The sequence below is a fragment of the Protomyctophum parallelum genome (genome assembly GCF_964188405.1).
Source record: "Protomyctophum parallelum genome assembly, chromosome: 4".
Taxonomy (NCBI): Eukaryota; Metazoa; Chordata; class Actinopteri; order Myctophiformes; family Myctophidae; genus Protomyctophum; species Protomyctophum parallelum.
This window is the reverse complement of record NC_139700.1, coordinates 28,034,680-28,060,353: the sequence shown is the minus strand read 5'-3', so window position 1 is coordinate 28,060,353 and position 25,674 is coordinate 28,034,680. Positions and strand designations below refer to the sequence as shown.

Below are 25,674 nucleotides of genomic sequence, written 5' to 3'. Positions count from 1 at the left end.
TATGTACTATACCTTACCTGTTCAGAATATATGAACACCAAAATATGTACAGTGTGGGTAATGCGATGTAGTTTAGTTTAGTTTAGTTTATTTGCACAATAAAAAACAGTACAAAAAGGTAACATCAATAGAAATGTGAGGTGTGTGCAGGTGAGAAAAGAAACCCAGGGAGGGCTTATATGAGGTTCTCACCAAAGTTAATATACAATTTAACAATATTAAATATATAATATAATATAATATAATATAATATAACATAATATAATATAATATAATATAATATAATATAATACAATATAACATAATATACAAATAGTAAGACAAAGTAATCAAACATAGGTATGTAAAATAACAAAAACAAAAACAACAAGAAATACATTATTTACACTTGTGAAGTGTGTGTGTGCGTGTGTGCGTGCGTGTGTGCGTGTGTGTCAATTGGAGAGGGTAACTTCAAGAGGCTGGCCCTCAATCTATGTTTAAAGTTACAGAGTGAAGATGCAGAGTTGGCAATAAGTATGTGTGAATTCCAAAGTAGTAAAGAACCTCTGACTTTTATGGAGAACTGGCTAAGAGTGGTACGGCTGAAGGGACGATGAATATTGTCGGATTGTCTAGTATTGTAATCGTGAACTTGAGAGTTGGTCTTAAAATATTCTTTGAAAGTTGTAGGGAGCATATTTGGAAGGTAAGTGCATTTATATATGAAAGAACAGGATTGTACTATGTTAATGTCATAGATAGACAGTACATTTAGATCCTTAAACAAAGGAGCAGATGGAGCCAAATAGTGAGACGAGGTAGCTATTCTTACAAATTTCTTTTGAATAATTAATAATAATGTAATAGATCACATTACTGATTGGGTGGGTGGGAATTGTCCTGTCTCGCTATAGCACATGTAGGCTATGCTATGGCAAACATAGCAGATTTATGCCCAAAAAGCATGTTTTTGCAATAAAAAAATTTTAATTCCGCATTTGCAGCACCCCCTATTGATGAAAATGGAATTGCTTTGGGCTCTCCGTTGATTCAACCACCCTCGACATGTGAATAACATTTGGGGTGGATGGGACATTCAGTTTGTGATTTGTGCCATATTTTTGTAAAACAGGCCCCTCCCACTAACTTTGGCAGCGGATTACAGCAGAACGATAATGGACTATGAATATTCTGCAAGTGGTGTTTTAATCGGATACGTCCAGAGATCATGTGTACCAATTTTTGTGAGATTTGCACAAAAGCTGTAGGTGGAAGAGCCAAAAGTGTGCTTTGAAGAAATGTGTAAATGGAGGGAAATCTATCCCGACGCAAATGGGCGTGGCCTATATGGGGAGATGCGTTATGACCCACGGTATCCAGGGAGAGTGACATTTTGATTTTACGACCTACGGTTCCAAAGTGTTGAGGAGGTAGACACCGACATTCATCACACGCATGATCCGATACTACAGTATAACTCAGAGAGAGTACAAATGGAACCAAAAATATTCTCTACGTACGTGGGTTTTCCCTGGGCAATATCGGTAGAGGGCGCAGTGGAGTAACTAAAAGTATTATTTTTTTCGGTGGAAAAACAATCCCTTTTTGGCCAAAAAGTACCTTTTATACATGTGGTGGGGGGCTCAGAGTGCTTCCACTAAGGAAAGTAGGCTTTCTAATGACACAACCCGCCTTTATATTGGTGAGAAGCAAAAACGTTATTTTTATTTACGCTAAAGACGAGAGTCTGGTCTGTATTTACACGAGCCCCGGAAGTCATCAGTAACATAGCTCTAAATGCAAAGCATTAGAGCTATGGACCAGAGCTAGTGGTGAGTGTACGTTGTGGGGCTCCCAACTCCTCAGTAACCTACTGTAACAGTAGTCAGACAGTAAAATATCTATGCAAGCCCATCTGTAAAAGAATATTATCTCTTCCGGGTGTCCAAAATAGTTAAAAATGACAAAAACATCAAAAGTAGCAGATGTACAAGCTCGAGCTGGTAGATCTGATACTATTGATATTTGTGTGCGACACTGTAGAGCAAGTAGGGCATTTAAAACATGGAGATAAGCAGTTTCTGCCTGACAGCCAACGATATATACAAATTGTACTCTGCACGCGTGCCTGTGTATGTATGTGTGTGTGTGTGTGTGTGTGTGTTACCCTTGGCCCAGCCGATCTCTAAAAGTCAAAGCCGTGCAAAAAGCTAATTACAAGATTGTGGTCTCTTGCACGCACGCACGCGCGCACGCAGTGCATGGAGGATGTTCACAATGTTCTTTAGTACAAATAAATGGGTCTCTCTTTATGACGGAGGACAGTCCGCTATGACTTTCCGAAGACATGATGAAAGGCGGTTGCCATGGGGACTGGTAATGGAAGAGGGAATTAACGCAAAAATAATGTGATCCCGGATTCCCGGCAGCAGGATATCAGTTTGACGAGGCTTTCTGCGAACCACATTAAGAGACAGACTGGTACCCACTGACTCCATGAAGTGGACAATTCACTGTTGTGAGTGACGCACAACAAACTATGTAATATCATTAGCTAATTAGCTAATTAGTACTCTGCATCATAATCCATGTGCTTCTACCTACCAATCTATTCTCAGTCCGCCAATAACTTAAATCTAAATGTCACCAAATTCTAAATACAAGCCAAATCTCATCAAATGGTGGTCCATGGCTAAAATGCAGAATACATACTGGACCTTGATATGAAAATGGTTGAAAACCACTGTACCACGTGGTTCTAGGCAAATATTAACTTTCCCAATACATATTCAAATTAAATAATGAGACAGATAAATCAGTAGCCTATATGTTCACAGTGCTTTAGGATCCCTTTCTTTATAATGTGGATTCCCCTGCTCCATTGCTCATTAAATGTAGTTTTTCATTTCGGCATATTTGGTTTATTTATCTCTGCATTAACTAACTAGTGATTGTGAGAGCACACGTTCTACAACAAACAAACAGACCCTCCCACTGGCAGTGTTGCCAGGTTTTAGAAGAGAAACAAGCAGCCATGTCTATGAAAACAAGCCCAAAAGAAGTCAGACTGGGCTATTATAAAACAAGCCCAAAGTCGCTTATAATAAGCGGACATGGCAACGCCTGCTCTGTCTCTGGGACAGTGGGAGACTGGGAGCTTGCTGTGCAGCGGAAAAGTGCTGCGGAGATTTTAATACCGAGACGACGTAAATGACAGTTATGACACAAGCACTGTAGGCTATATCACAAAAAAACTGACAATGATGTGTCCGGCCAGAGGTTGAGTTGGGAGGAGGACAGGTGGGTCTAAAACCTACGAGTCCAAGACAGTAACGAAAAATGCTGTGCTGCTGATGATCGGACACCGGTTTGACATGTTCTAGTCCGTACTGCGTATTGCGTTGCCAGTGCACCATTAGTGTTCATGTTCAACTCATCTCCGTTGTGTGCATTATTCTACAAAGCAACACTGCTGAAAGCAGCCACATGACGCAAGTAACGAGGCGCTGCAGTGACCAGTAACTCTAGTGTGATTATCAAATTTGGAGGAGTAGTGTTGTTATATTACTCGTTACCGACCAAAGTAGTGTCGTTACAGTAACGAGATTTTCCGTTACTCGTTACACCCAACTCTGCCGCTGAGCCACATTGAGGAATGTTAACCATGCCAAGTCAAGGTTAGCAATTTTTAAGTGTGTTGAGTACAATAATAAGTTTATGAAGTCAGAATATTCTTTGTGTCTTTATAACCCTGGCCCTTCTACATCAGGCAAATGTCTTATTACGGATATTGGCCATGTTCTTGTTTTAAACCCAAGGCTTACTGTATGAAACACCTTTGAATAAACTTCATGCCGGGGCGAGTGTCCTCGTTTTTGGGGGATTCAGAATATGGACAGTTGGACACCCTACATTTTAAAATGTAGTAAGTGTAGAAATGGGCACATAATGGTCCAGAGACTCCAGACACGTTCAAAGTTAAATTATTTAGTTCTTGTGTATCGCTGCTGTCTGGCGGAAACCTCTTATCTCCACAATTATTAGTCTTTTTGTCGTAAATAATTAATTCCCTACTTAATCATACTACAGCATCACACAAAAGTATCAAAAGAGCAGATCCACAAGCTCAAAATGCGGCATGAAGCGACACTATTTGAGCTGCCTTGTAGATCTGCTAATGTTGATACTTTAGGACTTTTGGAAATACCGTATAAGGTTTCCACCTGATAGACGATATGGTATGCATAATTACAAATGTTCTCATTTTCGGCAAGCAACATCACAAGACAAAGTGTGTTGGTGGAGGAATGTTCTTTATCCCTATAGCAGTAGAACAACCAACCAGGCGATCAAGAGGACAAAGTATTTTAAAATAATACCTGGTGCTCTTGGAATGATGGGGAAAAGAAAACAGGTTTCAGGTTCCAGGCACTCATACCAATTGTAGCAGGATAGAACAAATCAATTTAAAATCAGTTATTGAGGGGAAAAAAGGATGTCTACATGTTTTGACCACACAGCTGGTCTTCATCAGGACATAATGATAGTGGAACATACTGTATCTCTAGCAGTGCAAGTCATGCAACAGTCAAATCAGTAAGAGATAAACAATATGTATGCCGTTTCTACGCAGCGCCATGACATAAAAGCGCCCTCTTCCTTTGGAGTGGTCCATGTCCCAGAGAAAACACAACTCACAGTCTTTCTTTGTCTCTTTTACCTCGACCACTCCTAACGTCAACACGAGTCATTTTGGAAACATGTATTCCGAGACACTGGGTCCTGTTCTAGGCATTGTTTTTGGGAGGAAAACATTTGTCAGAGCAGAATGTGATCACCAGTGATGTAATAAACTGCATTTGATGATGATATAATATACAGTATAGTGACTTTTTCCCAAACTAGGTTCAGGATGGAAATGTATCCATTCACTTCATTGTTTCCTTTGTGACCTTTGAAGATTTGTCCAAAAAAGCTGTACCTTTCCAGCTTTGTAAGAGTTCACCACACTGTCTAGCGTCTGGTTCTCAAAGTGGGGTCCCCAGGTGTCCTCGAGGGGTTTCCAGTGGGTCCCCAGCTAAATTAGTTAATATAGCATAAAAAAAAAACACAACCACTTTAAAACTTTTCCGGAACAGCTATTTTCAAATACCTGATACAGTAGGGTTAAACATTTTGAATATTTTTGAAAGAAAAAATATCGTTTGTATGGGGGTCCCTGTACGACTAAGTATACAGTAGGTACATGATGACAATCAAAGGGGGGCGGGGTCCCCCAATCCCCATGTACACATAGGGTCTAACGTACCCAATCTGTCTCCTCATCTCAAACGTTCCAATATCAACAAATGCTGTTTTGGCAACGAAAAGAATAAAGAAGGAAAAAAACTAATGGGAAGGCTCAGTGTAATCCTAGTCGAACAGGTAAAAGCATGTCCCTCTCCAGGGAGACACTAACAGTGTCAGAAAACCAAAGCCAAAACCTCTGCTCGTGCAGCCTGAAATCTTCCTGTGCAAAGAAACAAAAAGGGATAGGAATTAATTGGACTGGTTTCTACACAAGAAAGTGTCATAATGATGGATTAGAGCCCAGCAGAAATACTGTTATTAGCAGGTCCACATATGCAGTATGCACTCAACTCTACAAGTACACAAAGGAAAAGGTAGACAGCTTATTACTTCTTGGTTATTATATAGCGATAACTCAGGAGTTCTATTGAAGACCTAGGATTAGAGATGGGCTGATGCCATTTTGTCCTTCCGATAACAATACTGATACTTCAAACTTGAACTTGCAGGAATAGGGTTTTAGGTCACAGGTTATGTTTTATGTTCTGTATGTTACGTTGCAAATTTGTACTACTGCTACCCTGAAAAAGAGAGATCTTGATCTCAATGTGTTTTCCATCTATAGTAAATCAATTAAGGGTATTTTGTTTTTAACGCATAAGCCGCACGACATTTATTGTCTCCACCAGGCCGAAGGCATGGGGAGAGAGTATGTTTTGCACTCTGTCCATCCGTCCGTCCGTCCGTCCGTCCGTGTGTGTCCGTCCGTCCGTCTGTGAACAGCTAATCTCTGGCACCATTAACCCGGTCGATGCCAAATTTCCAGAACGGCCTGTTATAGCGCCACCAGGATGCCACTTTGTGCAAAACAAGGTTTTGGACAGTACACCTACAGATTTTGTCCAAACATCACGCAAATTGGTACACAGTCTCTCTAGAGCCATTCAACGAAACAAGTCTTTCGGTTTCTCAGACTACATCCTGATTGGCTAAGATTGGCTTCCAAAGTTCGCAGGAGTGCTCAGTGTCAAACAAAATGCTGCAAATCATGAACACATTGTGTGATTTCCGTTAAATTGTGCACGCACATTCCCACTAGGCAGAGGAAGAAATGCCACATGAACATTTTCAACTCAGCCTCATGGTGGCGCTATAACTGGCCGAAAAGTGTTTTACCTCTAACTGCACGGATCTGTGGATAACTTTGTATGTCAACTACCTAGAGGCCAAGGGAAAACCTTTGCCTGGAATTTTTCACATCTGCTCTTTATAGCGCCACCAGGAGGCCAACATATGTAAAACACATTTTCTAATATTACTCCTTCAGATTTTTCTAGTTCCATTGTCTTCCATGCATAATATGCTAAACCCGATATTTGTTTAATTCGCCGTTGTTAAATGGTTATTATAAAAATATTTTTTTGTCGCGACCATTGTAACGAGGCGGACGCGTTATGATGACTGTACGGAAATCAACCAACCACCAGCTTGCAAGGGCTTCTGGGACACTGAACGAGGGGGTAGGGACAATATTGGCTCGCTTTGCTCTTTGTCTGTGACCCGGATCGAAAAAGTGGCTTATGTGTCGGCTCAATAACAAATCATGGGACTTTTCAAGCGGATTTTCATGGATCAAAGGCGCAAATACTTTGTGGCGTATGCTCCAAAGGTAATCCCGGCAGTCACGGTATTTTGTCAATTATACTATAACGCGTGGTATGTGTTAATAATAGCAATACAATACTGATCTGATACCAGTGCATAAATCTACATAGCTATTTATTTAATAAACTGTAAAAAATGCAGCCACAATAGTGCAGTACAGTATAATAAACAATAATACACATACAACATCAACTTAAAAACCAAACATAAAAATATCGGATCCTGTATAGACTTGCATACTCCCAAATATCAGCATTTTAGGGAGTATTGGAGGCATTGAAGGCCAAAGTTTTAACCTGTGCTAGTAAATAAAAACAAGTACCTAAACCCCGTACTGTCTCTTTTAGTTCCACAAAAAAGGGATAAAACAGAGCATGAAAAACAACAAGTTTCCAAAGACAAACATGGTATTAGGGTGAGCCGGATCTTGGGATGAAATACTACAGTATTATTAGCAGACTCCCAAATGACAGTTCCTGAAAAGCACACAAGGGAAAGTGCTAAAAATGAGATGGGTGTGTCTGATATCAAGAGGCCATACAACCTATTACTTCGCCTTTGATATTTCATGGATGTCTGTTGCCGTTTGCTCAGTTTAAAAGATAAGTCTTAAAAAGACAAAAGAGTGGCGGCACACACCGATAGCCAAAGTGCTGATTATTTATTAGGACGCAGAGTAAGAAACCAACTTTCGGCAGATGCAACTGCCTTCTTCAGGTATACCTATTTTCTTTTCTTATTAAGACTTATCTTTTTAGATGTTTCTGCTTCACACTGGCACCACTATTAAGACTGGTGTGCGTATAGCATCCTCCTGCACGCCATTTGCTCAGTTGCCATAGACCGAGTCAACAAAACTTGCATGTGGGTGCTCACTAGGGCATTAACCAAACGTGATTTTTGATAGTCGACTCGAATACCATCAAAATCGATTTATAGTCGATTAGTCGGCGGTAAAATATGATATTTATTCCATCCAATGAAGCATTAAAACATCGTGTTCTGAAACAGCCAGCGAGTGAAGCAAAACAGAGCCGGTGAATGCAGGCCGAGTGGAATAGTACTAAGAGAGTGGCGACACCTATGGGCTATAGTTCCAAACATTGGAACTATAGTCAACGCGAGTGTCACCACTCTCTTACTAGATTACGCTGAATGCCGCTCTGATTGGCCGAAATTAGCTCAGCTGTTTCAAGTCAAAGTTGCAAGTCCACAATGACTCACGGATGGACGCTTTGTGAGCTTGTAGATCTGCTATTTTTGATGCGCAAGACCGTTCTACGGAGCAGCATAGCATGTTACGTTGTTCACAATGTTTGGAGTGGAGACTGGAGCGGGGAGGAGGAGGAGGAATGAACCATGCAATGTTTTTCATACAACCCTAAATGTTCAACAACAAGTTACAACCACAGTTCCTTTGGTTTTTAGAAGGAGCTACAAGCTAGGAGGAGGTTATGATTACATACTAGGTTAGCTAGCTAGCAGGCTGCCAGGCTATGAAGATGATCAACTACTTGACTTCATAGCGACTATTATAACTATGATCGTGCGGCATAGCGGGTTGTTTTTTTGTTGGATAAGCATCACGGCAAGAGCTACTGTAGTTTGACTGTCACCAAACTGGATAATATTGGGCAGAGTGAGGAGAAACTCCTGCTATACTTTACTGTACCGGACGACACGACGACACGTCTCCAATCTAACTTGTTGAACAAACTACAGTAATAAACTCACCAATAGTAAAAGTATTTACACACTGTAGTTGTCCCCATTGAGCGTATGAGCCTATGAGGCATATCGCATTATGCTTTTCCCAAAGAAAAACTGTCTTGAATGCTGCTAGTGCCACCGCCGATCCGCCGCCGCACCTACACGAGTGAGGGTGACGGCAAAACCCACGTACAGTAGGCTGATATGAAAACAATCAGCCAGGAATGGATTAGTACTGAAGTTGGCGAACTACCAACAAAACAACCGAGCTCACAGCTGCATGCCTGCATGTCTGCTGTAGAAAATAAAATCATAATCATAAATAATATTAAAAATAATATTAGCGAATAATCGGATGTCAATTAACAGTGTCGAATAGTGTTTTGCTAGTCGACTAGTCGACTATTCGATTATTATGTTAATGCCCTAGTGCTCACATGTTTTGTTGACATTTTAACAACCTCTAGGAAGGAAGAGAAACCACATGCCTGCATGCATCAGCCCCACCTAACCCTTATCTGACATCTTATTATTGGACTTAACAGCCTGAAATTGAAGCCAGACCTTGGATATGGAACATGTCTGGCAACCTGTGAGGCCGTAATGTTGCCCTGACTACAAATAAAGATAAAGCAAGTCAGTAGCCGGGTGGCCTCGCTTTGGTACGATTACATTAACTGTCTGGATCAGTGGTTCCCAAAGTGGGGTCCGGGGACCCCCAGGGGTACTTGAGGGAGTTCCAGGGGGGACCCAGCTAAATGATAATTTGGAACCAAATGGACCCTTTGGGTCTGTAACTCAGAGTGTACAAATGGAATGGAATTTGTATGCTCAGAGTTAAATTAGCATTGATTTTACCAAATAAATTGGGGGTCTCAGAGATAGAAATGTTATTCAATGGGGGGTCCGTAGATTAATGCATGTCAAACTGGGGGTCCTTGAAATTAAACAGGTTGAAAATCACTGCTATAGAGCCATACAAATCTTCTCTTATTGGGGTCCCTGGCATATATTTTCAAATGGGGGTCAGCAGGCAATTTAGTGTCAATTTGGGGGTCCTTGACATGAGAAAGTTTGGGAACCACTGGTCTAGATGTCCAGTTCAATCCAACCACAGCATTCCTGTCCTGGACACAAAATGTTGTCTAAATTGTGTACAGTATAGTAGTACTGTTTGCATTTGGTTGCACAGATAGTGCTGGCCTGCTGGGTGTATTTTTGAGTGGTGCAACCACTCCAAGGAACATCAATGTCCGTGTGTATGCACCTATGTGGCCATGAGCACCAGTATATGACTATAGGGTACCAGTAGGGGCGCTGTTGTGCCAGAGAGAGAGATAGTATTAGTGCTGCACTGTTGCCTGTTATGAGAGAGAGAGAGAGAGAGAGAGAGAGAGAGAGAGAGAGGAGAGAGGGGGGGGGGGGGGGAGGGGAGTTGCACCACTCAGTTCACACGGGTGTGATTCTTTTCCTGCAACACAAAAAACACCTCTTCTTGTCTGGGCATTATTGCAAATCATCATCAATGGCTGCTGTGCAGTGTGCTATGTCCAGAAGTGAAGCTGATCTGAGATCTGATACACACGCACGCACGCACAGTCGCACACACACACCCTTCCAAAACAAACAAGGCTGTGTACCCTCTGTGGCACGTTGATAATGGCTTTACTGCTTCCTGTGGGGTCAGGAGGTCATCAAGCAGACCGCCCCCATCATTATAAGAGGTGTGTGTGTGTGTGTGTGTGTGTGTGTGTGTGTGTGTGTGTGTGTGTGTGGGGACAAAATGTCCCCACAAGTATAGTAGAATTTGAGAGGACTTTTTTTTAGGGGCTCTCATATGCACAGCTTTGTGTGTAGGTGTGTTTAAGAACGTGTTTGTGTTTGTAGCACGGAATGTGATGATTTGATTGGCTGATATATGATGATAAGGGCGGCCCTCACTTCGCACAAGTGTGTTTTTTATGTTAAATATGATTTTTAGAGTTAGGATTACATTTAAGAAGAGATTCAGGGTGGGGTTAGGTTAGACATTTAGAGGTTAGGTTTAGGGTTAGAGTTTTCCTTATTTTATACTTAGTTATACAGTGATGTCAGACACAGAATAATTGCTCATCTGAGAAAAATATATGTAACTAGAACTGCACTCTGTCGAGTGCATACTTGCTTGTTGCACACTAGTAGGCCATGAATGGCCAACTAGTGCGCAAGCAGAGCGCGCAAGTACTTTCGACCGCTGTAAACTGTCAAATCTCAGTATCTCTTTGAAGGAACGTTTGAAATGTATAATTATTAGATGTAACTATTTGCTACCTACCTACCTACCAACTTTATGCATAATCACCTAGTATTATTAAGTATGGTTCAAGTTTCTATCTATATAAGAAATACACTTTTATCAATGTAGTTATATTCTGGATCCCTTTTTAGTTGTTTAAAGAAAAATAAATCATTGATATGTGATGAAAAAAAGGTATATAAACTGAATTAAAATATATTATACAGTATAATTATTGTATTATTTATTGTAAATTGTCAATTGTTTTAAATGTATTTCATCTTGGATTATAGAGATATTAATACTAAATCATGATCAGAGTAATATGTGTCTCTAACTTCAATTTCTGTAATAATACTTTCACATTTGTTAAAATATACATGATCTAAAATACTTCCGTAATCTGTAGTTGGATTTGTATTTAATTGTTTAAAGCCTAATCTTGACATGAAGGTCTTTAAACTTCTATCTTTCTCAGTATAATGGTCTTCATTGAAATCTCCTATTATCATAATTGCAGAAGTCGGAGATGATAGATACTTTACCATGTTTTCGAGAAATGTGTTTAATTTTGAAAGGTCTGTTTTAGTTGATCTGTACATAAGAATGATATATAGATCTTTATCTTTTACATGTATACATACGTGTTCTACTCTTTCTAATATCCTGATTTCATTTTGAATTATTTCAATGGAAATATCTTCTTTTATAGCAAACATAACTCCCCCACCTATATCATATTCTCTGTCATTCCTGATTGTATTGTAATTCGTGTTTTAATTTAAAAGTAATGTTATTATTTTTCTTTAAGTGTGTTTCAGTAAAAGCTATTAGATCCAACATTTCGAGTTGGGAATCTGAGTTTATATCTTCTAAATGTGTTAGATAACCTCTGACGTTCAACAATCCAATTTTTAATGAATGTTTTATTGGTAATTGAATTATCTTCCGTATATTTGGATTTTCTAGAGGTGATTGTCGTAATCGTATCATTTCTCTCTCTACATTCTTATCCACTTTGATCTTTTTAGGATTAAAGTCAAGTATATATAGATCTCTTATCCTTCTGGTCCCAGCAGATCAGGCACAATTAGCTGTTTTATTTTTACTGGTTATGTATATAGTATACGTATGAGTAGCTCTAAATGATGACGTAAGACATACGTATACATATACATATACTATATAGAGTATGTAGTTGTAAGTTGATTAGCGGTATACTGTGGTTACTTTGCGCCAAAAACCGTGACAGCCAACCCGCCATTTTATGATTATGCAAAAAAACATCAAATCTGTGCCTGTTTTGCTGGGACCAGATTACACAAATGACCAAATGAGCTAGTCATACATATACACACCACGTACTCTGGTCCCAGCAGATCAGGCACAATTTGCTATTTTATTTTTACTGATTATGTATATAGTATACGTATGACTAGCTCTCAATGATGACGTAAGAAATATGGTCATTTGTGTAATCTGGTCCCAGCAAAACAGGCACAGATTTGATGTTTTTTTGCATAAACATCAAATGGCGGGTTGGCTGTCACGGCGAAAGAGACTGGGCGAAATTATTACTTGCGCGCTCTGCTTGTGCAAGTAACAATGTCAATGCCGTCCTAAAATATTGATGTCCTCTGAAGTGTAGTAATAAAAACGTGTTGGTTGGAGGGGAGGGGAGGACAGGAAGAGTCAGGAAGGGATGATCTATTCTCTAGCTGTCAACATAGAGAGGAGACAGAAACAAGACCCTTCCCTCGTCGCATATCCATATTGCTGACACGACAAACACACATTCACACACCTACACATGCAGAGACGTACTACTACTACTACTACTATAGCCTCACTTGACGGTATGCAGAAAAAACATCTGGCAATGCACAATGTTTACAGTATTTCCTACAGCTCCCTGGCTGAAAAAGGCTAAAATGACACGATTTTAACTTGCCTAACGTGCAGGCCGGATACTCAACTGTAAAGTGCAGGGTGCTATCCAATGTAATGACACGGCAGAGATCATTCCTAAAACAACTCAAAATGCTTCTTGGTCATCATGCCAAATGACATAATTGTACTGAATAAAAAAAGTAAAAACAAACAGACAAAGCATAAAGCCCTGCAGATTTCGGTACAACCTTTGTTTGCCATTTGCGCCCCTAAATGTAGTCTGCTACTCTGTCTACACAATCTCCACACAGAGTTTGGTCCACAAAGCACGTAACAACATGTGTAGAGTACAAATGGCGAAACGGAAGAAATAAGAGTAGCAAATGTATCAAATCAGAGGCATGCATTCATTTTAATGCATGCATGTGTTAAACAGCATGAAAGGAGTCAGCCACACTAGTGCTTTGTTTCCTATACAATCAACACAATACGTAGAATTACGTTTATTCTAAACATTCTAAACCCAGTATGTTCATGCTTTTCTACATACGGCCACCCAGTTAAAGAAGATGAGGCCTTAAAGGGACATTTCAACGCTGGAAGAAACTGCAGTCACTCAATGTTAATAGTATTTGTAGTAGATAACAGTAGCACAATTTGAAATTTGCACCCTATGGCCAGAAAGAAAACACAGACTTCATGTCTGTGTGTTTGATTGCTGAATTCCTACAATGACCATAATGCTTTGGTCAGTTTGGTGCACTGCTCCTCCTTGTGGAGAGGGGGAGGGCTGTCTTAGTTGAGGCAACATGTAGTCCAGAAAGGAAGTGAGACCAGTGTATATGACATCAGTCACATCACTGGCACTTTGAAATACTAAAATATATATAAAAATAATAAAAACATCTTACACACAAAAACCCCAGGAAAATGTTTCTTGTGTCCTAAACATCATTAAAATTAGATCTGGTTGCAAAAGGGGTGAAGTGGCCCTTTAACCTTTGCTCTTATGAAACATCCAAGGTTTTTATGAAAGACAGTTTACAATTTAAGCAACAGAACATTCTAAGGCTACTCTGATCCACTCGTATACTCTTTAAACTCGTGAAAATGACTGAAATCAGTCGTGGTGACTGACAACTACAAAGCATGCACATGGATGGTGTTTTTGCCCTCTTCCACCAGCACTCAGTCATGTCCTGTTGACACAGGGTACCATCTCTGTCTGTGTCAACAACGGGCCAGTGGCCCAGGGAGGGAGTGACACTAAGGCCAGCCCTGAAAACATGGCTGGCCAACAGCTTTCAAGGAAACAAGATAACAGAGATAATGGGTCGGGAGATAAGGTTAGGATATATGCAGCTATTATTGCACTTTTACTAAAGTAGAATGTCACAATACAGCAGGCCTTTCACTTGTAAGTTACAGTATTTCTATATTGAAATATTGCTACTTTTACTTACTGTAAGTACTAAGTAAAGAAAGTTGTCTACTTCTTCCACAGCTGGTTATAATGTGCCAGAAGAGCCTAGGTCATGACAAAGTTAACGCATGTCTATGGTTAAACATTTGTGTCTCTGTTTAGTTGGGAAGATTTAATGTAAACTCTAAAAGGGCTTGGAGATATGACAAATCAATATCGTGATCACTTTTGCCTCGATTACGACTTAACTCGCCTGCCGCGGCGCCATCACCTCCATCTGATTGCTGAATTTATACTCCAGATCCGCCACCGTTCACTGCAATGATAACTGTCTATATAAATGCACCATTCTTTATTCTCTCATGTATCATCGAGCCTTGCACCTATAAGATTTTTTTCTCTAACCTGGAGTATTGCGGGTTGTCTGCTTCGGCAGTACTCTTCTCTTCTCAGCCCTAGAACTGCACTGCTATCTTTTGCCAGTGATCATTGTGTAACAGTGACATGATTAATGCAGGTGCTTGTGGGCTTTGCTGAACCTAAACAATTTCACAGTTTATTGGCCGGGTACCTGCCGCAGTGTTGATGCAGTTGTCTCTCTCTCTAGCTAAGGCCCAAATGTATCATTCATTACTTGGTTGGCAGAGCGAGGTTAATAACACTGTCTGGTGGATCCTTCCTCACACCTGATGCAAATACACAAACTGCTCACACTTCATGGATATGCAGATTAGACAGCTGCGGGCATGATAGCAGCAGGTGGACTGGGATTAATTTGCATACACTGCTTACTACACAGTCTATACGTAGCCTATATTTTAGTCAAGAGACACAGGGTCAGACATTCTAGCCTGCCTGGCGGTGTGAAAACTAAAAAGCACTGAATAATAATAAGCTACCCTTAGTTCGCGGCAGCATGCTTCCTTACTGTATTTGGAAACACATCGTTTAATAGTCATTTGCAGATATAGACTGGAGCAATAAATAACAAGGTGACAGCTCACTAAAACAAGCAAACCGCGCTATTTGTGACCGTCTGAGATCTATTTCTGATGCTGTTCTTGGCAGTTTGACGACGGTGGAAGTTAAGTTACATCCATAGCCTATTTGTAGTATGGTCTCCACTCCACATAAGATGAGGTGCAAACCTTGTCCACGCAGCAGGGCCCATAGCAGGCCAGTTGATCGGTATCTTGAGGAAAAGCAAGATTGTACAGATAAAGAACATTGTACGGTACTGAAATAAAAAGGTTATAGAGGGAGCAGGAACATAAGAGACGGAGAAAACAATTAAGAGAGGGGGAAGTGCTGTCCAGCATGTAAAGACAAAGACAAGAACAGAACAAGCGACTTGCTTTCATGCGCGTGGATTGAAAGCGAGTTGCTGTAGTAACTGTACTGTAGTACTGTACTATGCAATTACAACCGATTTATCCTGTGTCAGCTTGCTTGCTTTCTGTGCCCGTGCGGTTAGAGCATATCACAATGCATCATCCGAACACCAACATGAGCTTCTAGATTGGCCATTTTTGCTAATTTGTGTAAGCTATAGAGCTTTAATATAAGCATGCAATTTGTTGTTTTTTGGCATTAGTAAATGAAATAAACAAACACCAGAAAGCTTGGGAAACCACTGCCTACCAGGCTACCACTATCCATTATTCTTTTTCTAAAACACGGGTACACACACACAGGCCTTACGGGAGGTCCAGTAAAGCCACATATATCAGATCGAATTGTAAACTGTAAACACACCATCCCACAACAGTAGGAGACATAATCTCCATTCCATGCCATAAACATGTCTACACGTGGTGGCAAGTGGGGGGGACGCATGGTTTCTGCGTTGGTGTGGATGCGTCTGTCAGAAATGTGCTGACTCCTCACACAGAGGTCATGATATATAGATAACTGAGGACTTTAAGTGACGCTGTGGTCGCTCTGCGTCTATTTCGGTGACGACTTCAGTCTAAGTGTAGGCTATGCTTAGCGGTGTCTTGGAACACAACACTCATCAGTCTAGGTCTAGGAAGAAAAGTGTGGCTACTAAAGAGCGAAAGCTCTTGAGAACCACGCCCCACTCTTTTAGACGACTGCATTACAGAGTTCTATTGACAAAGGCCTTTACCATTCAGGTTTTGTCCTGGTGCAGAATGGCCCTTTGGGGACTGAGTGACTATGCATGACAACAGTAAAAGCAATGAGTCCGTTAGCTGATTTGAGCGTAAATCTATGCATTTTCCTCTTATTTCTGACCATTTGATAAACATAAATGCTGAATTTTTGCTTGAGTTTATTGAACCCAATTAACAACATGGTGTAAATAACTGTGTTAAGCCCGACAGCGATTTCCACTGCCATTTTACACCACTCCACCCTGTGTCCCCGTTTTTCCTACCCGATTTCGCACCAGTGAGGGGTGGGAGGGGCTGGGGGCCGTCTGGACGGTTATGAATCTTGAACATAAGGAAACTAAAACAATTGTAAAGGTTGTTTGCTGTAGTAAATAAGGCAGTGTTTGAATCTCACTGGTGCGACATCGGGTAGGAAAAACCGATGATACCAAGGTACTGGTAGTAGTGTCAATGCCAATTACCCATCACAACGCCAAGTAAGGTCAGTTATGTTGTGAGCTATTCAAGTCTAATCAGCTATGAGCCAAGTCTATTCAAAGGTGATATTGGTTAAGTTCCAAACAATCCTTCTATTTAGCGCTCAAGGCAAAGTCCTTGTAGATCTGCCTCGGTAGTGATACAGTTACATTGAGTCATGCTTAAGTTGCAAAAAATAATTATCTTCGTATAATTCTTCTCTGAATGTTCGACCCCAGAATAGTGACACTTCTTCATCAATTACATGACCACTCATCATTCATTTAAATAGACTATGCTGCCTGTAATATTCATGAAATACAGAACTATATGTTCCTTGGGTATAAGGAGAGTTGGGCTGTTGATGTATGGTACAAACCAAAACTAAGAACATATCGTCTTATTAAAAATAATTATGGCCCTGAACCTTATGTTACACAAAATGTATCCAAGATCTTTTTGTGCACAGCTGCATTCTGGGACCTTACCATTTAATTAGCTTTAGAAACGGGTAGATTGGCCCAGGCCGTAGCGTAACGGTCTGGGCACCGGACTGGTAATCCAGTCGCAGTGTGCCGCGGGTTCGACTCCCGGACCCGACACGGCCTTTACTGCATGTCATCCCCCCATCTCTCTCCCGTTTCCTGTCAGCCTACTGTCTGTCCCTTCAAAAATCAATAAAAGGCGTAAGCCGCAAAAAAGAAAATATAAAAAAAAAAAAAAAGAAACGGATAGATTCATTGGTACTCCTGAGGAGGACAGAGAGACAGTGTGTGAATTGAAAGATTTTTTTTGTTTTACTGCCCATTATATGAATAATTAAGACATTATTTTGTAAAATGACAACCATCTGTGTTTTACCAACTCATGCCGGGCGTACACCGGCAGAACTGCTCAGCCTGGTATTCCTAAAGTAAACTAAGTAAATGATGCTTAAATGGTTAAACCTAGCCTGTATTCCTAACCTTAACCTCAGTAAATTGGAGCCAAAACCTAACCTTATTCCTAAACTGGTTGGTTCTTCTGAATAGAAGAACCTTCTGAATAGAAGAACCAACTGCACCAAGCGGTCGGCATGAGTTGGCGGGGGAAAAAAACAAGTGTGAGAAGGATTATGGGCGACGGTACCCGTTAACCTTCCAATGAGTATGTTTAACCAGAGAGTTGAAAATGATCACTGTGTGTGCGCTGAGTGCTCTCAGTTCTAATTGGATGTGGCAGTTCCACCCACTCCCTCTGCATTGTGTTGACATGTTCAGAGCCGCCCAAGCTCCACAATGGGCTGAATAGTTGGAAGCAATAGGCAAAAGAAAAAATCACACCCGTGTGAACGGAGTGGTGCAACTCCCCTCTCTCTCTCTCCCTCTCTCCCTCTCTCCCTCTCTCCCTCTCCCTCTCTCTCTCTCTCTCTCTCTCTCTCCCTCTCTCTCTCTCTCTCTCTCTCTCTCTCTCATTAGCAGGCAACAGCGCCCCTACTGGTACTCATTATATGATGCTCACACATACGTCACATACATAGGTGAACACGAACAAAGCTGTTCCTTGGAGTGGTTGCACCACTCAAAAAATAGATCACTCTCTGCTGATTTCTAATCGTCTGCACCTTTGATAAATTGACGCACACACACACACACTCCAATTCGAAACTGGCCCCTGTAAAATCTGAATCTCCCCACCCCCACCCCCCCCCCCCTTTTCCCCTCACTGTATATGTTTATTTTCCCTTTTTGCTTCCTTTATGATGAATTCCTGTTCTGTTCTTTAACTATATAGAAGTGTCTATTTGTACGTCTCTAAATGTTTTGATGAATTGAACAAGGTGGACCCTGTTGTAAACAAGTGTAATGCTTAATTGGGTCGTCCACTCACAGTTAACAGTCTTTGTATTGAGTTTGTGCTTGAAATGTACTGTAATTCTGCAAACTGTTAATAAATATTTCAATCAATCTCTGTCGCTCTAATTAATTAGTCTCATGTCGCGCAGCATCTATGGCATATGCCTATCCCTATGCCATAGAAAGCATAGGTGGACACCAGGCTAGCGTATCTGAAACACAGGAGGATGGGCTGTGTCCGAGGTGAAGGCTAGGTGTGAGGTGATGACGGCACTGAACAATATCATCACTGTCGAGTGGAAATGTCCAAAAGTGATACTTTTCAAGGAAATGGAAAAGGGAATCTGTGTTCCAAATGGATACAAATAGTAATTTAGTCTCAAGCTCTTGTTAATACTATACATTGGTTCAATATTGACTGAAAATCTAAAATAGCCGATCTACAAGCTCGTACAGCAATTTTTGCTACTTCAATGGGAGGCTAGGGTATTCATTTGCAAATCATACAATACGAGATAAAAGGTTTCTGCCAGACAGCAGTGAGATTTACTGTTGAGGTTGTTATGCCACTGTTCTTTGATTATTTACCTTTAATATATTATATATACAAATTTCTCTATTATACAACCTTGAGTCGCAGTGTTGTTGTGTGTAATACGTTTGGGTTAAGGAGCTTGAGGTTTTTGCCTTGGGATTGAGCAATCCCTTTAACCTTCCCCCAGCTTAGTTCAACACAAGTCGACCTGTTCTTCCAAACTCTGTCAAAAGGTACACAACACTCTGGACATTTTGCTCCCTGGGTGTGCATTAGCCCGGCTAGCCCTGGCATAAACATAGTTTATGTTTACATAATGTGCAATCAGCAAGCTGCACAGACTGCGCCTTGCACATCACAGCATGCATACAATATACAATATATTGTAGTTTTTGGAGGGACGTTTTATTTGCTTAGTGCAATGTACCACCATTGTTTGTTATTGAGGGTTAGGTCAACACTGAAGGGAAGGGTGGTTCTGTAACAGTTCTGGTTGAACCAGCCTGCTAAGGTTATTATTTCAGGCAGGTATAATTGATGTTCAGGGTGATGGCAGACAAGCTTTAAGCATCCAAGCAACAAGTGGAGTATTATGGTTTGTGAATATATACACTACCAACTACTAGGAGTACTTGTCTGCTCTCTCTTGTTCTATAATGCCAACAACAAGGCTGACAGTTTGCAGAGATTAAAATACTGTAGGGTGCATGTTGCATCCCAAAACGCAGTTTATACTTAAGGGACGCAATAAAACAAGGACCTCTGCATCCACGCGATGCACTACTGCAATGTTTTTATTCTAGTTTATTTTGCTAGCTTTAGTTATAATAATCATTTCTTCTTCTGTTTTCTACATGAATATAACCACATTATAATGATATAAAATGAAATGGGAGTTAAATGCTGCAATTTGTAAAAATGGCAAAATATGACTCCTAACGTCGTTGAAATGGGACTCATAAAATGTCCCTGGGACTCATCTAAAAGACCATCCCTGCATCCCGGGACTCATTACATAGAAAACCTATTTACATCACTGAGTTTGTACTGTATGCCACCACTTCTGCTTGACATTCTAGGTGACGACAGCCATGTGGATCAAATATAGAAGGCGTGTCACATCCTGTGATTTTCTACAACTCGCTGGAAGTAATTTTGCAATTACCAGTGACATGACATGATCGTTTAGCTTCAAATTAAAACCTGCAGGCTGTAGGCTACACGTTGGCCACTTCCAAGTTGTTTCAAAGCAGGTGGCGTGTTCTTCCTGCTTACTGATGTTTCTGTACAGTTGAAATGCATAAAAATGCTAATGGAAAAATGAATCACTACATCACTTAACCACCAAGTTAAACCTATACTGTACTTAGTTGAACCAACAGAGTCCCCCAGGTCTCTATACTAGGCCCACCGGCCCAAGTTGGTTTATGGGGGAATATTAAGGGCTTTGGAGTAAGGCAAACCATTCCGGACATTTGTAGTACTGTATATATAATTATATATATGCTAGAAACACACTACAGGACTATTTGTCACATCTATTGTCTGGACACTCTATACTAGGCCTACTGGTTAATAGTAATTTTGACAAATCAAACTAGAAAATTCAACATTATTAATTGCACTTTGATCATGTTGTCAAGAGCCTTTGCCAAAGGCTTATACATTTAACATTCGATACCAAACAGTGCTCAGACTGCTCACTGATTCGGAATGAAATACATACTTAATATGGATGAGAGGAGGAGCTCAGATGTGTGCCTGTCACCCATGGCAGCAGTGGTCAAACACAAAAGGTCTGACAGAGACTAAAGCCTCCCCAGAACCTCTGCTTTGTTCAGCTCCGCCGAACCAAGCAGCCTGGGTCAGGAGTCAGCCACGGACCCACAGACACTAACAGCACAAACAGACTACCCAGGGTACCTGCTCTCACTACACAGTTGATTCTTACAACAAAACTGACGATTGCTGGGATGGGTTATGCTGCCGTACACTTCAAATGGACAGCTGAACCTCAAGCTACCATTAACGTCTGTTCTATATCTCTTCGTATTCATTCATCAGAGGTCATTTCATCAGCACCATTGATTCTGTTGTTCACCCCGTCAGTATAGTCACACTGGAACAACTGTGACGCAGCATCATGCTTGTTTACACTGCAGCACTGCTTGCTCACAGCGCTGGATAGAGGATGCAACAGCTCGTTGACTGTCTGACTCCTGAGTGGTTTCTCTGTAATCTTGTGTCTCGGTGGTGCTTTGGTTGTAATTCTAGCTTTGCCTCCTCCACAATGCCTATTTAGTCTCTTCACAGTTCTGAGACCGCTCTCCGAGATGCTCAAACCAATTTGACTTGACCATAATAAAAGCATGTATTCTAAACCTTGGGACTAAACTTATCTGAGATAAACAGGGGCATTTAGGTGAATTGCACTGTTATTTAAATGTCCCATTTCCTCGTTTAGTGTTTTATGTTGTCATTGTGCAACATGAAGAGCACCGTTTCCATCAGACTGAATCTTTTTAAACCTTAAAGCTCTGTGGCCTTGTGGTTAGAGTGTCCGCCCTGGGACTGGGAGGTCAGGGTTCGATCCCTGGCCAGGTCCAGAGCCATCTAATAGAAGAGTTGCGATATTGAGGGGGCAAATAACAGCCCAGCCACGTGGTTCATGTACTTGCACGAGCCCATAGACTCCAATGCATTCCGTAGACTTCCAGTTATCCCCATGCTCAATATAAGTCTATGTAGAAGAGCCGCCATTGGACTAGCCCCATGAAGTGAACGGAGTTTGCGAAACTCTGCCTAACTCTATGGCTCTGGCCGGGTCATACCAAAGACTCTGACAAATGGGAACAAGTGCCTCCCAGGCAGCTCAACCATTGATGTTATTGTTGACATCAAGAGTTGGATTTGGGTAAGTCCCTGCGTCATAATAGTGTCATGTCCAGAGGGTGTACTTGTACATCATGTCCAGGGGGTGTACTTGTACATCATGTCCAGGGGGTGTACTTGTACATCAAGTTGCCACACGCTAAGGAAACAGGAGATAGGCTCCTGCCTCCTGCCCTATTATAATATGGGGCTCATGGCTCGGCAAGGCTTACTTATGGATTCCCTTCCTCTAGGGAAACCTTGCCAGTCTCCATCTGAAGTTTGCTAGGGATTCAATGCCTTGCTCCAGAATAAGCCCTTAAGCCCTCCTGTTTTGCTTTTGTTTTGAAAATTATCGTTTTTTTAATCTTTGAATTTTCATTTTTTAATAGACAAATTGTTGTGAACTTGTGTAACTTGTAAAATATTTTCCCACTAACCCTGGGGGAGCCTATGCAGTCAACTAAGTGCATATGGGTTTAAGTAGTTACTGTATGTGACAACCTCAGCAATGAACCTATCATTGTAAATGACTACCTTGAGCACATGATAGCCAACATTCAAGGGTGGCCATAACTGAATGGACAGAGTTGCCTTCTGGGGATCAGAAGGTCCCTGGTTCGCCCCGCAGCCATGGCCTGTGTCCCTGAGCAAGTTCAACCAGGTAAAGGACAGGACAGGAGATGGTTGTCTACTTTAACTAGTGATCGGAAATATAGTCCATTAGGTTTACCAGTGTGTCCTTTAGCAGTACACAAGCACATGCCACACACACACACACACGTCACACACACACACACACACACACACACACACACACACACACACACACACACACACACACACACACACACACACAGTTATAAGCGTGTCAGTGAAATGTCTGTATATTCAAATGTCAAATCAGACTGGCTCCAAAATACACATATAGAAGGGTGTGTACATATAAAAATGCACTTGACAGTAAGCACTGGAAACATGTGAGGTCATTAGAGCTATACACACCCAAACCCACACAATGGGAATTCAAAACCCTGCAACATTATAAAGATCAATTATCTTTTTCAATAGATGCAAAATGTGAGTGCTTCAAGTAAATCCTGATGTGCATGCCCACATTTTGCATAAAACAAGAGAGGCGGTCAAAAGACAGCATGTAGAGACTAGAGAGACAGAAAGGGTGACAGAGGAACATGACAGAAAGAGACAAACAGATGCCAGCTGTCTTGCCCTGCATCTTGCCTGTTACTGTGCCACATCACCAGGGAGCGGTCCATTTCATTCAACACAGTGGCACATCGATAACACACATGTAGGCCTACAGTATTGAACTGATGATGGACCTGAGTTTGGTTAGTTTGTTGACAAAACAAACTAAACATTGTGGGCAGTGGGCACCATAGATATGGTGTGGGCACCTCAAAATCACAAATGGGTGTTGGTCTCAATCAGGTAAAAAAAAAACAGCCTCAATCAACATTACTAAGTAAAGTAACCGACTGAGTAGCTCAGCCAGTCTCGTTTGAAAACACAAAGCACTACATTTAGCACAGTGCAACAAAGCTCTGAACGGTTGCTTTCCTTGACAGTTAGCTGTCTATGAAGGACTTTCTTTCATCGATTAACCGTCGCTCAACAAACAGTCGAGTCTTTGAGGGGGTGGATGGATTGATGGACGGATGGCTGGCTGGCTGCTGCCCACACGGGAGGAGAGTAAAACGCTATGTCCCCGGTGAGGAGGCCTTGAGGACTGGCTACTGTACAACCCTCCTCCCTCCCTCTGACAAACTCCCAAACCCTCCTATAACCCGCCGTAGTTGACGGTGTCACTTCCCCCCCAAAAAAGAACTGAGCTACAATTAAACGATCAACGCGTTGCATGCATCGCGACGCATTAATCGTAGACCTTTTTCTTCAGCCGTTACAAAAGATGATATCATCCATCCGTCTTTATGTCAACACGGGCTGGCAGGAAATCGGCTCCTATGCGCCGCCGCCTATGCACCTTGCATCGCCACGGGGGGCTGTAGGCCTACTGTATGCAATGCTGTGTCATGACAAATAAAAAAGCACCGTAAAAAAGACCGCAAGTAGTAGGCTACCTCAAGACAAACAGCGTCATGGACATGGAGGCTCACAGAATGTCAAAATATCCTCATTATTGCCGGCTGACTGGAAATGGGTCAATAGTGTGCTACAGCTCAAAACATGATGGGAGATCATGGGACTCGTCTCTATCTGCTGGCCTATAGGCTAGCCTTGGGTCAATACTATCATATTTTATCGAGTCTGACTTTCGTATCGTAGATGTCAAAATGATAAAAACGATGAAATGCATAGACCGTATAATTATATAGTCTTGATCTTGATCCAAGGCTACTGCTGGCCATCATCAACACATGCTGCATGTCATGACCGATTCGATCAAGCACACCAGTGACAGGTGCAATTAACATGATTATAATATCAATTAACATATCGCAGCACTCAAAACAAGATATGCTTTTTTGCAGCATTTGTACTAAACTTGCATGCAAGGTGCAGTCAAGAGTCGCTTACCTCAGAGCCACTCGAACAGTGCTCTCATCCTGGCCCGTTGTCATGGCTCCTCCACAAATAACGGATTTGTTGTTTTCTTCGTGAGAGGAATGGAAGCCGAAAAGAATCCGAAATGTGGCGTTGTTAAAATATTTTCATTGGAATCTCAAAAAAAACTATAGCGCGCGCACACAAGCTGGCTAGCGAGTTGAAGGTTCAGCGGAGCCGAGCAGCGCCTCACCTCGACTTCAACATCGCCATATCTATTAATAATAGCAGTAGAAGCTATAATAATCACCATAACAACCGGTTAACAGAAGAGGCAATGTGCGCCCTCATGTTGTCCCCGCGTTTTGTTGCGTGCATTCATTCCCCCCCTGCTGCTTCTACACGTTCACACGGCACTAGACGGCATCAGTACACTACACAGGGACAAATGCACGAGTCTCTCTCTCTCTCTCCCTCGCAGCTCGCTCGATCCGCAATGCGTCATCAAACCACGCCTTGCGAGCTGACGTCATTCTTTCCACACATGATCAAAAATGTAGCCCAGCTTTGCATAATAAAACAATTAATAACAATAATTGTATATTATATAATATGTATAACTTGTTGCAGTCTTGTATAGGCTACAAACATTGTTTTTATGGTAGCTAGCTATATACACTTAATAATAATATCCCTGGCCTGCTGGCTGCTGGCCTGCACACTAAAATGAATAGTCCTGTGGTGCTGACACACACACACAGTCACACAGTCACACACACACACACACACACACACACACACACACACACACACACACACACACACACACACACACACACACACACACACACACACACACACACACACACACACACACACACACACACACACACAAGAAACTGAATCCATTCTCTTCAGATCTAATAGTAATCTCAGCAAGGCAGATAGAGGGCTTCTTGGTTAGAGTGGGTGACAATATTATCATACGAAAAGATGAAATTACCTACCTAGGTTCCATCCTGGAGGCCAATCTTTCCGGTGATAAACAAGATTCCTTTAGTTTACAGGATCTCCTCACTGTT

General features: G+C 41.5%; 1 protein-coding gene across 5 annotated transcripts in view; it reads right to left on the bottom strand.

Moving 5' to 3' along the window:
• The window catches only part of kif21a (kinesin family member 21A), a 79,435-nt gene extending 54,415 nt beyond the window's left edge, over window positions 1-25,020 (bottom strand). For all 5 annotated transcript variants that reach the window (XM_083762648.1, XM_083762650.1, XM_083762649.1 and 2 more), the window contains exon 1: window positions 24,626-25,020. In XM_083762648.1, coding sequence (XP_083618774.1) covers window positions 24,626-24,669 — 44 coding nt within the window. In that variant the 5' untranslated portion in view covers window positions 24,670-25,020. The remainder of the gene's footprint in view (window positions 1-24,625) is intronic.
• Between the last annotated feature and the right edge of the window lie 654 nt (window positions 25,021-25,674).